Raw genomic sequence first — 14,775 nt, 5'->3', positions numbered from 1 at the left:
CCATGACTTTTGTGTATGATTGTTAAGACAGGAGAGATACATACCCTGACTTTTGTGTATGATTGTTAGACAGGAGAGATACATACCCGACTTTTGTGTATGATTGTTAGACAGGAGAGATACATACCCTGACTTTTGTGTATGATTGTTAGACAGGAGAGATACATACCCTGACTTTTGTGTATGATTGTTAGACAGGAGAGATACATACCCTGACTTTTGTGTATGATTGTTAGACAGGACAGAGAGACATACCCTGACTTTTGTGTATGATTGTTAGACAGGAGAGAAACATACCCTGACTTTGTGTATGATTGTTAGACAGGAGAATGACTTTGTGTATGATTGTTAGACAGGAGAGATACATACCCTGACTTTTGTGTATGATTGTTAGACAGGAGAGATACATACCCTGACTTTTGTGTATGATTGTTAGACAGGAGAGATACATACCCTGACTTTTGTGTATGATTGTTAGACAGGAGAGATACATACCCATCTGACTTTTGTGTATGATTGTTAGACAGGAGAGATACATACCCTGACTTTTGTGTATGATTGTTAGACAGGAGAGAAACATACCCTGACTTTGTGTATGATTGTTAGACAGGAGAGATACATACCCTGACTTTTGTGTATGATGATTGTTAGACAGGAGAGATACATACCCTGACTTTTGTGTATGATTGTTAGACAGGAGAGATACATACCCTGACTTTTGTGTATGATTGTTAGACAGGAGAGATACATACCCTGACTTTTGTGTATGATTGTTAGACAGGAGAGATACATACCCTGACTTTTGTGTATGATTGTTAGACAGGAGAGATACATACCCTGACTTTTGTGTATGATTGTTAGACAGGAGAGATACATACCCTGACTTTTGTGTATGATTGTTAGACAGGAGAGATACATACCCTGACTTTTGTGTATGATTGTTAGACAGGAGAGATACATACCCTGACTTTTGTGTATGATTGTTAGACAGGAGAGATACATACCCTGACTTTTGTGTATGATTGTTAGACAGGAGAGATACATACCCTGACTTTTGTGTATGATTGTTAGACAGGAGAGATACATACCCTGACTTTTGTGTATGATTGTTAGACAGGAGAGATACATACCCTGACTTTTGTGTATGATTGTTAGACAGGAGAGATACATACCCTGACTTTTGTGTATGATTGTTAGACAGGAGAGATACATACCCTGACTTTTGTGTATGATTGTTAGACAGGAGAGATACATACCCTGACTTTTGTGTATGATTGTTAGACAGGAGAGATACATACCCTGACTTTTGTGTATGATTGTTAGACAGGAGAGATACATACCCTGACTTTTGTGTATGATTGTTAGACAGGAGAGATACATACCCTGACTTTTGTGTATGATTGTTAGACAGGAGAGATACATACCCTGACTTTTGTGTATGATTGTTAGACAGGAGAGATACATACCCTGAGCTTTTGTGTATGATTGTTAGACAGGAGAGATACATACCCTGACTTTTGTGTATGATTGTTAGACAGGAGAGATACATACCCTGACTTTTGTGTATGATTGTTAGACAGGAGAGATACATACCCTGACTTTTGTGTATGATTGTTAGACAGGAGAGATACATACCCTGACTTTTGTGTATGATTGTTAGACAGGAGAGATACATACCCTGACTTTTGTGTATGATTGTTAGACAGGAGAGATACATACCCTGACTTTTGTGTATGATTGTTAGACAGGAGAGATACATACCCTGACTTTGTGTATGATTGTTAGACAGGAGAGATACATACCCTGACTTTTGTGTATGATTGTTAGACAGGAGAGATACATACCCTGACTTTTGTGTATGTTAGACAGGTGAATACATACCCTGACTTTTGTGTAGAGTTAGACAGGAGAGATACATACCCTGACTTTTGTGTATGATTGTTAGACAGGAGAGATACATACCCTGACTTTTGTGTATGATTGTTAGACAGGAGAGATACATACCCTGACTTTTGTGTATGATTGTTAGACAGGAGAGATACATACCCTGACTTTTGTGTATGATTGTTAGACAGGAGAGATACATACCCTGACTTTTGTGTATGATTGTTAGACAGGAGAGATACATACCCTGACTTTTGTGTATGATTGTTAGACAGGAGAGATACTACCCTGACTTTTGTGTATGATTGTTAGACAGGAGAGATACATACCCTGACTTTTGTGTATGATTGTTAGACAGGAGAGATACATACCCTGACTTTTGTGTATGATTGTTTAGACAGGAGAGATACATACCCTGACTTTTGTGTATGATTGTTAGTATGATTGTTAAACAGGAGAGATACTTACCCTGACTTTTGTGTATGATTGTTAGACAGGAGAGATACATACCCTGACTTTTGTGTATGATTGTTAGACAGGAGAGATACATACCCTGACTTGTGTGTATTTGATTTGTTAGACAGGAGAGATAACATACCCTGACTTTTGTGTATGATTGTTAGACAGGAGAGATACATACCCTGACTTTTGTGTAGGAGAGAATACATACCCCCGACTTTTGTGTATGATTGTTAGGACAGGAGAGATACATACCTTGACTTTTGTGTATGATTGTTGGACAGGAGAGATACATACCCTGACTTTTGCAACGCGTGTGTATGCTTGTTGATACTCAGGAGAGATAACATACCATGACTATTGTGTATGATTGTTGGACAGGAGAGATAAACATACCCCTTGACTTTATGTGTATGATTGTTAGATAAGGTGAGAGACTCCAGTACCCCATGACCTCTTGTGGTTATGGATTGTTAGATCAGGAGAGAAATACGATAACCTTGATAACTTTCTGTGTATATGATTGTTAGACAGGAGAGATTACATACACCGACTTTTGTGTATGATTGTTAGACAGGAGAGATACATACCTTTGACTTTTGTGTATCATTTGTTGGACCAGGATAGATACATACCCATGACTTTTGTGTATGATTAGTTAGACAGGAGACGATACATGTACCCTGACATTTGTGTATGATTGTTAGACAGGATAGATTCATACCCTGACTCTTAGTAGTATGAATTGTTGGCACATTAGCCAGATACATACCCCTGACATATACTGTATGATTGTTAGAAAGGAGCTACATACCCTGACTTTTCTGTATGATTGTTAGACAGGGGACTTTGTGTATGACATGTTACCCTGACTTTTGTGTTGATTGAACAGGAGATTGCAAGGGTACCCATGACTTTTGTGTATGATTGTTAGATACATAAAATGTGTATGATTGTTTTGCGATACATGATTTTGTGTAATTGTTCAAGACAGGAGAGATCGGACTGGACGACAACATGACTTTGTGTAATGACCTGATACCTGATTTTGTGTATCACAGGATCAGATACATGACAATAACTTTGTTAAAAATTGTTAAACAGGAGAGAAACATACCCTGACTTGATTGGTTAAATTTTAGACATGATACTTACCCTGACTTTTGTGCAATAAGAAGGAATACATACCCTGAACTTTTGTTATGATTATTTAGACAGGAGAGAACAATACCCTGACTTTTGTATATATTGTTGACAGGAGAATACTAGTATAGCTTTAACCAATGATTCTTAGATAATCATACATAGTTTGCATATGATTGTATGGACCTAGGAGAGATAATATTCATAAATGTACATCCTATGAATGGTGTATCAGGAGAGAAACATACCCTGACTTTTGTGTATTCTTAGACAGGAGAGATACATACCTTGACTTTTGTGTATGATTGTTGACAGGAGACAGCTGTGTTACCTATAGATACAAGTACGGAGTTACGACCTACGAGTGTCCACATCCGATCTTGTAAGGGATTACATACCAGCCAGTGTTTCACCTCGGGATTTGTTTACACCGACCGCCACCCACAGGAGGTTGAGTTAATTTGAGTGTAGGGGATATAAGATAGTAAAATACAAGTGTGAAGATCACAGCAGGAGACATGTGTTGTATTGGCAGTTTGGGTTACGGTTACACAACCTTACCTGTCCCGATTCACAGTAACTGATCATGATGCTACCAATACATACACTTTTAAACTGTATTTTTGAAGAAAACATATATTATATATCTCCATTTATATAAGCCATTGTCTTTAAATTAATATAAACATCTTCTCGCTGAATTATAAAATCGTGAATATACCATTTGAGATATACCAATCCAGATACCCAGGTACATGCTTAAATGTCTAATCTCGTTTGAATGACAGCACAAATATATATATACCTAAACTATTGAAAATATGCTGATCTCAAATAAAAGCCTTCCTTGAAAATTAGCAATGTAAAGAACTGCTGAAAATGATTTTTGCAGATGAGAAATAAACCCTATTCGAAAATAAACCAAGTACCGGCCATCTTTCCCAAGGGCACAATAAAAGACATTTTATGAAATGAATTTGTAAAAAATTCAAATCTTGTGTAGAACAATAACATCAAAATCCAAGATGGCCGCCGGTAATGTTGAAAAATCAAATAAAATGCACAACTATTTAAACTTTCTGAGAAATAGCGGTAACAAACTTTAACTATCAAAATCCAAGATGGCCACCGGTCGGCCATCTTGATGACCGATCAGTCTCAAATTGCAATATGCACAACTAGGGCCCTAGGGGAACCTACATATGAAATTTGAGAAAGATCCCTTCAGTACTTTCTGAGAAATAGCGGTAACAAACTTTAACAATCAAAATCCAAGATGGCCGCCGGTCGGCCATCTTGTTGACCGATCAGTCTCAAATTGCAATATGCACAACTAGGGCCCTAGGGGAACCTACATATGAAATTTGAAAAAGATCCCTTTTGTACTTTCTGAGAAATAGCGGTAACAAGAATTGTTAACGGACGGAAACGGACGGAAGGACGGACGGACGGAAGGACGGACGGACCACGGACGAAAGGCGATTTGAATAGCCCAACATCTGATGATGGTGGGCTAAAAACAAAACTTCTTCAAATGGCATAAACATTCACTCGACTAGTATGTTTTTATTTTAGATATCTTAACAAATCTTCATATTTCTAGTAAAATTGCATATGAAACTCCTTATACAGTACGCGTCAGGTGGATTTGTTCTAATCCACTCTCGGAGTTACGAGTGTCACACGAGTGTAGGGGATTAATACAGCCAGTGTTTCACCTCGGGGTGTTTACACCGACCGCCACCCAGCAGGAGGTGATGAGTGTAGGGGATTAAGATAGTAAAATAAAGGTGTGAAGACTCACATGAAATATTGGGTCTAAAATAAACTTGTATTGGGCGAGGCGAAGCTGTCGTCGCAAAGTGTTACTTGACCCCCATCTTGTTGCTAATGACGTTAGGGGCAAAGAACGATAACTCTATTGTCCAAACCTGATATGACTTCTACTAATTAACCTGATACGACTATAAATTGGATATCACGCCACGTCATTTAAACCAATAGGAATACAAGATTCTTGTCTGAGGCGGGATAAAGTATCTGTATGTTCTATATGTGTTCATTGTTTGTTTTAGCCAACATTTGTGACCATCCTTAATATGTAATTTGTAATTTTATTTGTTTTTTTTGGTCTTGTCAAAGAAACAGATCGACTCGAAAATTTGACAATATTCTGTCCACACTGTTAGAATTACTTATTTGCCTACGTTTACTATATATATAGGTACTTCATGTAATTTTTATCCTACAAACAGTGAAGATCTAGTGTTATCTGGAAAGCAACCGTTGATATTACTTCCTTGACCAATATAATTTTATAGTATTGTACAATATATACGTAACTATGTTTCTGTTACAAGATTACTATATAGCCTGTACACAGCAGAATTTTAAGAGTTTGGGGTACGTGTACATTATGTTTTTTTAACCGGACATCATTTACCTTTATTAGAAAGAAAACTTGTTCCTCTCTCATTGTATAAAAAAATATCCTGTAATCACAATCACGGCCGTATTAGGTAAATATATCTTTTTGGCGGTAGAAATAATAAGTTTTTCAACTTCAACTATTACGTATAATATTGGGTTATCTTCTGCTTATACGAAACTCTTACTTCAGTTGGCATGGTTATAAAATAGGGTAGACACAGGTAAATAACGACCTAGATAACACATCGATGTACCATACAGTGACCTGTCAATCATTACCAGGTCTTTTGTTTCACTAATCCCCAACCCTCGTCAACAATGTGTCGCACGGTGTTGGTATACGAGTGGCCACTCAGGTTTTCAGCCGGTGTTTCATCCGAAATTCAACCGGCTGATTGGGTGAAACGGATAAGAACCAAACACTGTGGCAGTGTTTGAGAACCCAACACTGTGGCAGTGTTTGGGTAAAAAACCACCTGCCGCGAACTGTAGATTTAGCAATGTTCAATAGGTAGGGAACCGCCATACCATGTCCCGGCTGCAGGCCGTGTGCAAAAAGTCCAAACACACGTGGGATTTATAAGAGTCCTAAACTGGCCTATATTAAGGATTTTCAATAAGTGGTTTGTAATATCACTACAGCAAAACTAACATACTACAAGGTTAGTGGCATTTTTAACCGTACTGTTATATATAATTAGCCATCAGCTTGGATCTGGTTACCTATAAAATGTACATTGTAGTGAGTTCAACGTATCTGCTATCCGATTGCTCTTTAAAGTTTGTTAATGATCTGAAATACACTAATAACTTATTGGGGCGATTTTAAGTAACTAGATTATAATATTTTCAAATAGTTCTGATAACTATTCATGTGCAATATCTCCAGACATTGTCTTGTGTACGGAGTAGGCGGACTGCCAATGCTTTTGACATGTTCTGCAAGATATATTTCACTGATTCAGTTACAGTGCCCAATAAAAGAAAACAAACACAATGCAATTATATTATGTTATTTGTTATAAATACAATACTTCTTTGTGCAAGTTGTCAAGCATTTATTGTGAATGTTTTGCATTGAAATTACCACCTTTATAACATTGAATCGTGGTTCCCCAGACATTATTTTCCCCAAAATTTTTGAAAGCGCAAAATATACTGATTGTAGATTTTTTTCAGCATTTTCGGTCCTAAGAGAAAATGCATGTGCAAAGTACACTGGTGGGTAAGTAACACAAGTTTTTATGGTATTTGTAACAATTACGATTGTGCTTATAATATAGAAATGTTGAAGTGTAACACAAAGAAGTGGTGGTACAGCTTATGTAGCCAGAGCAGCCCGCGATTTACCTGTGGATTGGCGACAGTACTCGTGTCTATAACTAACTAGCTACACTCATTCAATACATTGATACAAGTCAGTGGCAGAGCAGTAGGGGTTTATATACACGCGTCGTTCTCAGTTGGGGTAGCACGGCTATAAATGGAAATATGATTTTTGCTTTTATTTTTCTATTATCATTTTTCGAGGTATTTGATAATTCACATAACAGTGTTGGTGTGCAGTTAAATAAATTTTGTTTATATACTAGACCAATATGAGAAAGAACACTTTCATAAATAACTAACCTAAATATAAAGCCTTCTTTCCGATTGCTTCAAAACATGAGAAACAATCATCATATAATTTCCGTTCCCCTGCTGCTAGGATGATGAGTTGGCCCTCGAGGGCTGGTACTCTACTGCCGACCACTGGTGACTCTAAGAATACGCCTCCTCGTGCCATAATGGCCTCGCCCACATCCTGCATTGTCTCCTCGTCGATCGTCGACATTTCCACAAAACATTTCCCTTTTGTGATTCCCTGTAATACTCCTGAGTTTCCAAACACAAGCTAAAAAGATACAGTATATCATACATGAATGAGAAGACACAGTACACGAACGAGAAGACACATAATACGAATGCGAAGACACATAATATGAATGAGAAGACACATAATATGAATGAGAAGACATAATACGAATGAGAAGACACAGAATACGAATGAGAAGACACATAATACGAATGAGAAGATACAGAATATTATATACCAATGAGTAGCAACAAAAAAGACTAGAGTACATAAAGGGAATATTCTTTATGAACAGAACTTAACATAAGTTTAGTAGCTGAAAAAGATAATAAATTATCACATACACATGCATTAGATGGCAACTATGAAAGTTGATAAAAGGGAGGTAACTAGCAAGAAAAATAGCTTTCTCATGGTTTAGCATTGCAAGGGCAGTAACTCCAATCTTCTTCAAGCAATTTTTACCAATTTAGTGTTGATACACAGTTAAAACTGTCTGAATGTATTCTATGCTTCTGATGACTTTGAGCTAAAGAGATTCAAGTAAAATTAACAAAATCCATTGGTTTCACCAACAAAATTGAACCATAATTAATGAAATCTATTGCTGTAATGACACAGAAGAGCATGCACTCACATCTTTGACAGCAGTAGAGTCAGCCACACACGAGAAGGTGATATCACAGCTTTGGATCACTTCTGCTGGATTGTTTCCCTTTAATGCTCCGGCTTTTACAAATTCTCGACACTGCAAATATACAAATAAACACAGTCGTCAATGCCTGGCTGTCAATATGCTTTTGGTTTGTATTTATGCCATCCTCTCATAATTACCATATTCACCATAATTAGTGCCTTTCTACCTCTAAGTGCCCATCCCATTTTGTGGAGAAGGAGTTGTATAAACATCTCCATTCCACTGATTAAACCATGTTTCAACATGCGATGCTTCTAACATCAGTATTGTATCCCACAATAAATTAACTTGTGAAACTTTTACATATGAATTACAACATAATTATTTGTCTCAAAGGTTAAAAAGCATATGCATGTTTACTTTAACAGATTAATGTGTCATGAGCACAGAAAGAGTTAAAATATGGCTGATTTGTAACTTACATTTTGATTCACTAATAAGAACCCCACTTTGTTACAATTTTCAAGTACCCTGGGTGCTAATTTAGCGAATACATTATCCATTTTAACACAAACAATGGAAAATAACCCACTTTATCTATTCAAAAGTCCATTCAAATTTTACAGAGGGGCCTCATATAATATAAGAAGACCCGGAGAAGCAAGCACCTACGGAGCACCTATCACAAACCCTACTTATAATAGTGATAAGTGACATTACACACCTAGGGAGCACTAGGGAGCACCTATCACAAACCCTACTTATAATAGTGATAAGTGACATTACACACCTAGGGAGCACCTATCACAAACCCTACTTATAATAGTGATAAGTGACATTACACACCTAGGGAGCACTAGGGAGCACCTATCACAAACCCTACTTATAATAGTGATAAGTGACATTACACACCTAGGGAGCACTAGGGAGCACCTATCACAAACCCTACTTATAATAGTGATAAGTGACATTACACACCTAGGGAGCACTAGGGAGCACCTATCACAAACCCTACTTATAATAGTGATAAGTGACATTACACACCTAGGGAGCACTAGGGAGCACCTTTCACAAACCCTACTTATAATAGTGATAAGTGACATTACACACCTAGGGAGCACTAGGGAGCACCTATCACAAACCCTACTTATAATAGTGATAAGTGACATTACACACCTAGGGAGCACCTATCACAAACCCTACTTATAATAGTGATAAGTGACATTACACACCTAGGGAGCACCTATCACAAACCCTACTTATAATAGTGATAAGTGACATTACACACCTAGGGAGCACTAGGGAGCACCTATCACAAACCCTACTTATAATAGTGATAAGTGACATTACACACCTAGGGAGCACTAGGGAGCACCTATCACAAACCCTACTTACAATAGTGATAAGTGACATTACACACCTAGGGAGCACTAGGGAACACCTATCACAAACCCTACTTATAATAGTGATAAGTGACATTACACACCTAGGGAGCACCTATCACAAACCCTACTTATAATAGTGATAAGTGACATTACACACCTAGGGAACACCTATCACAAACCCTAATTATAATAGTGATAAGTGACATTACACACCTAGGGAGCACTAGGGAGCACCTATCACAAACCCTACTTATAATAGTGATAAGTGACATTACACACCTAGGGAGCACCTATCACAAACCCTACTTATAATAGTGATAAGTGACATGACACACCTAGGGAGCACTAGGGAGCACCTATCACAAACCCTACTTATAATAGTGATAAGTGACATTACACACCTACCTAGGGAGCACCTATCACAAACCCTACTTATAATAGTGATAAGTGACATGACACACCTAGGGAGCACTAGGGAGCACCTATCACAAACCCTACTTATAATAGTGATAAGTGACATTACACACCCACACACCTAGGGAGCACCTATCACAAACCCTACTTATAATAGTGATAAGTGACATTACACACCTAGGGAGCACTAGGGAGCACCTTTCACAAACCCTACTTATAATAGTGATAAGTGACATTACACACCTAGGAGCACTAGGGAGCACCTATCACAAACCCTACTTATAATAGTGATAAGTGACATTACACACCTAGGGAGCACCACTATCACAAACCCTACTTATAATAGTGATAAGTGACATTACACCCCTAGGGAGCACCTATCACAAACCCTACTTATAATAGTGATAAGTGCCAGAGACACACCTAGGGAGCACTAGGGAGCACCTATCACAAACCCTACTTATAATAGTGATAAGTGACATTACACACCTAGGGAGCACTAGGGAGCACCTATCACAAACCCTACTTATAATAGTGATAAGTGACATTACACACCTAGGGAGCACTAGGGAGCACCTATCACAAACCCTACTTATAATAGTGATAAGTGACATTACACACCTAGGGAGCACCTATCACAAACCCTACTTATAATAGTGATAAGTGACATTACACACCTAGGAGCACTAGGGAGCACCTATCACAAACCCTACTTATAATAGTGATAAGTGACATTACACACCTAGGGAGCACTAGGGAGCACCTATCACAAACCCTACTTATAATAGTGATAAGTGACATTACACACCTAGGGAGCACTAGGGAGCACCTATCACAAACCCTACTTATAATAGTGATAAGTGACATTACACACCTAGGGAGCACCTATCACAAACCCTACTTATAATAGTGATAAGTGACATTACACACCTAGGGAGCACTAGGGAGCACCTATCACAAACCCTACTTATAATAGTGATAAGTGACATTACACACCTAGGGAGCACCTATCACAAACCCTACTTATAATAGTGATAAGTGACATTACACACCTAGGGAGCACTAGGGAGCACCTATCACAAACCCTACTTATAATAGTGATAAGTGACATTACACACCTAGGGAGCACCTATCACAAACCCTACTTATAATAGTGATAAGTGACATTACACACCTAGGGAGCACTAGGGAGCACCTATCACAAACCCTACTTATAATAGTGATAAGTGACATTACACACCTAGGGAGCACCTATCACAAACCCTACTTATAATAGTGATAAGTGACATTACACACCTAGGGAGCACTAGGGAGCACCTATCACAAACCCTACTTATAATAGTGATAAGTGACATTACACACCTAGGGAGCACTAGGGAGCACCTATCACAAACCCTACTTATAATAGTGATAAGTGACATTACACACCTAGGGAGCACTAGGGAGCACCTATCACAAACCCTACTTATAATAGTGATAAGTGACATTACACACCTAGGGAGCACCTATCACAAACCCTACTTATAATAGTGATAAGTGACATTACACACCTAGGGAGCACTAGGGAGCACCTATCACAAACCCTACTTATAATAGTGATAAGTGACATTACACACCTAGGGAGCACTAGGGAGCACCTATCACAAACCCTACTTATAATAGTGATAAGTGACATTACACACCTAGGGAGCACTAGGGAGCACCTATCACAAACCCTACTTATAATAGTGATAAGTGACATTACACACCTAGGGAGCACTAGGGAGCACCTATCACAAACCCTACTTATAATAGTGATAAGTGACATTACACACCTAGGGAGCACTAGGGAGCACCTATCACAAACCCTACTTATAATAGTGATAAGTGACATTACACACCTAGGGAGCACTAGGGAGCACCTATCACAAACCCTACTTATAATAGTGATAAGTGACATTACACACCTAGGGAGCACTAGGGAGCACCTATCACAAACCCTACTTATAATAGTGATAAGTGACATTACACACCTAGGGAGCACCTATCACAAACCCTACTTATAATAGTGATAAGTGACATTACACACCTAGGGAGCACTAGGGAGCACACCTATCACAAACCCTACTTATAATAGTGATAAGTGACATTACACACCTAGGGAGCACCTATCACAAACCCTACTTATAATAGTGATAAGTGACATGACACACCTAGGCATCACTATCACAAACCCTACTTATAATAGTGATAAGTGACATTACACCCTAGGGAGCACTAGGGCAGCACCTATCACAAACCCTACTTATAATAGTGATAAGTGACATTACACACCTAGGGAGCACTAGGGAGCACCTATCACAAACCCTACTTATAATAGTGATAAGTGACATTACACACCTAGGGAGCACCTATCACAAACCCTACTTATAATAGTGATAAGTGACATTACACACCTAGGGAGCACCTATCACAAACCCTACTTATAATAGTGATAAGTGACATTACACACCTAGGGAGCACTAGGGAGCACCTATCACAAACCCTACTTATAATAGTGATAAGTGACATTACACACCTAGGGAGCACTAGGGAGCACCTATCACAAACCCTACTTATAATAGTGATAAGTGACATTACACACCTAGGGAGCACTAGGGAACACCTATCACAAACCCTACTTATAATAGTGATAAGTGACATTACACACCTAGGGAGCACCTATCACAAACCCTACTTATAATAGTGATAAGTGACATTACACACCTAGGGAGCACTAGGGAGCACCTATCACAAACCCTACTTATAATAGTGATAAGTGACATTACACACCTAGGGAGCACTAGGGAGCACCTATCACAAACCCTACTTATAATAGTGATAAGTGACATTACACACCTAGGGAGCACCTATCACAAACCCTACTTATAATAGTGATAAGTGACATTACACACCTAGGGAGCACTAGGGAGCACCTATCACAAACCCTACTTATAATAGTGATAAGTGACATTACACACCTAGGGAGCACTAGGGAGCACCTATCACAAACCCTACTTATAATAGTGATAAGTGACATTACACACCTAGGGAGCACCTATCACAAACCCTACTTATAATAGTGATAAGTGACATTACACACCTAGGGAGCACCTATCACAAACCCTACTTATAATAGTGATAAGTGACATTACACACCTAGGGAGCACCTATCACAAACCTACTTATAATAGTGATAAGTGACATTACACACCTAGGGAGCACCTATCACAAACCCTACTTATAATAGTGATAAGTGACATTACACACCTAGGGAGCACCTATCACAAACCCTACTTATAATAGTGATAAGTGTACATTACACACCTAGGGAGCACTAGGGAGCACCTATCACAAACCCTACTTATAATAGTGATAAGTGACATTACACACCTAGGGAGCAACTATCACAAACCCTACTTATAATAGTGATAAGTGACATTACACACCTAGGGAGCACCTATCACAAACCCTACTTATAATAGTGATAAGTGACATTACACACCTAGGGAGCACTAGGGAGCACCTATCACAAACCCTACTTATAATAGTAATAAGTGACATTACACACCTAGGGAGCACCTATCACAAACCCTACTTATAATAGTGATAAGTGATATTACACACCTGTTATTCTTTAGCTTTTAACGACAATTAATATCAAAGCCACAAATTATCAACCTGGCTACATGGGACTATAAAAAGATAATGATTCATATGTAAAAGGTGACTGATTTATATAATATAGGTCTGTGTATTTGGTACCAAACAAACAATTCCCACAGGTTATTTCATTACATAAACCCATGTTTAATTAGGAGGTAACCAAGGAACTCCTCAAATTCTCCATAGAAAAAACATTAGAGGTTAAGGACAAAATCTCAACAAAAGAAGTTGATGAATTTTTTTTTAATTTAAAATTTGAGTTTAGGATTTTTTAAGGCGATATTGTTGTTGAAACTGGCCAATGGCTATTAATTCTCAATACCTGATTAACAAGGAGGATGCATAATGTTTTAAAAGTATACAAATGGATTTAGGCAAGGAGATATATACCATACATAGACTTCTTCTTTATTTTTGACAAAGCGATACAGATTTTAGGGAAACTACGAGATTAAATTCACTAAGGATGATGAGGCTTAGTTGGCATAGCTTTCATTTTATTTATTTAACTCAAAATGAAATAATCTTACGTTGCAGAAGTTCTAGTGGTTATCAATATCATATATATATATTTCCAATTCAGAAGTAGTTTTAAGCACAATGTCCCTACAGAAGATAAATTGTTACAAATTATTTCCCTTTATAACTAGTAAACATATCTGATTACCACTATTGTGTAACTGAGATTCTGACATTCACTCATACAATACTTTTTATCTTGTAAAACATTATCAAAATACCACTTTTACACTTTCCAACACATTCATGCAATCAAGCAGCTCTATTTACATACAGATTGTTTCATTTACATATCAAACAGACTCATTTGCATATTACAGTGTCATTTACATACAAATATAGGGCAAACACGGCCTATAGAGTAT

The 14,775-nt window shown here is 37.9% G+C and overlaps 1 protein-coding gene across 1 annotated transcript in view; it reads right to left on the bottom strand.

Moving 5' to 3' along the window:
- LOC138327148 (cytokine-like nuclear factor N-PAC) overlaps positions 1–14,775 on the bottom strand; it is a 54,427-nt gene that overhangs the window by 6,715 nt on the left and 32,937 nt on the right. The window contains exons 11-13 of the mRNA XM_069273135.1: positions 8,409–8,519; positions 7,546–7,810; positions 2,599–2,676 (exon numbers count right to left, since the gene is read on the bottom strand). Coding sequence (XP_069129236.1) covers positions 2,599–2,676; positions 7,546–7,810; positions 8,409–8,519 — 454 coding nt within the window. The remainder of the gene's footprint in view (positions 1–2,598; positions 2,677–7,545; positions 7,811–8,408; positions 8,520–14,775) is intronic.

The sequence above is a fragment of the Argopecten irradians genome, chromosome 7 (assembly GCF_041381155.1).
Source record: "Argopecten irradians isolate NY chromosome 7, Ai_NY, whole genome shotgun sequence".
In the NCBI taxonomy this organism is placed as follows: Eukaryota; Metazoa; Mollusca; class Bivalvia; order Pectinida; family Pectinidae; genus Argopecten; species Argopecten irradians.
Note: the sequence above shows the minus strand (reverse complement) of the source record. Positions and strands in the feature narration are given on the sequence as shown.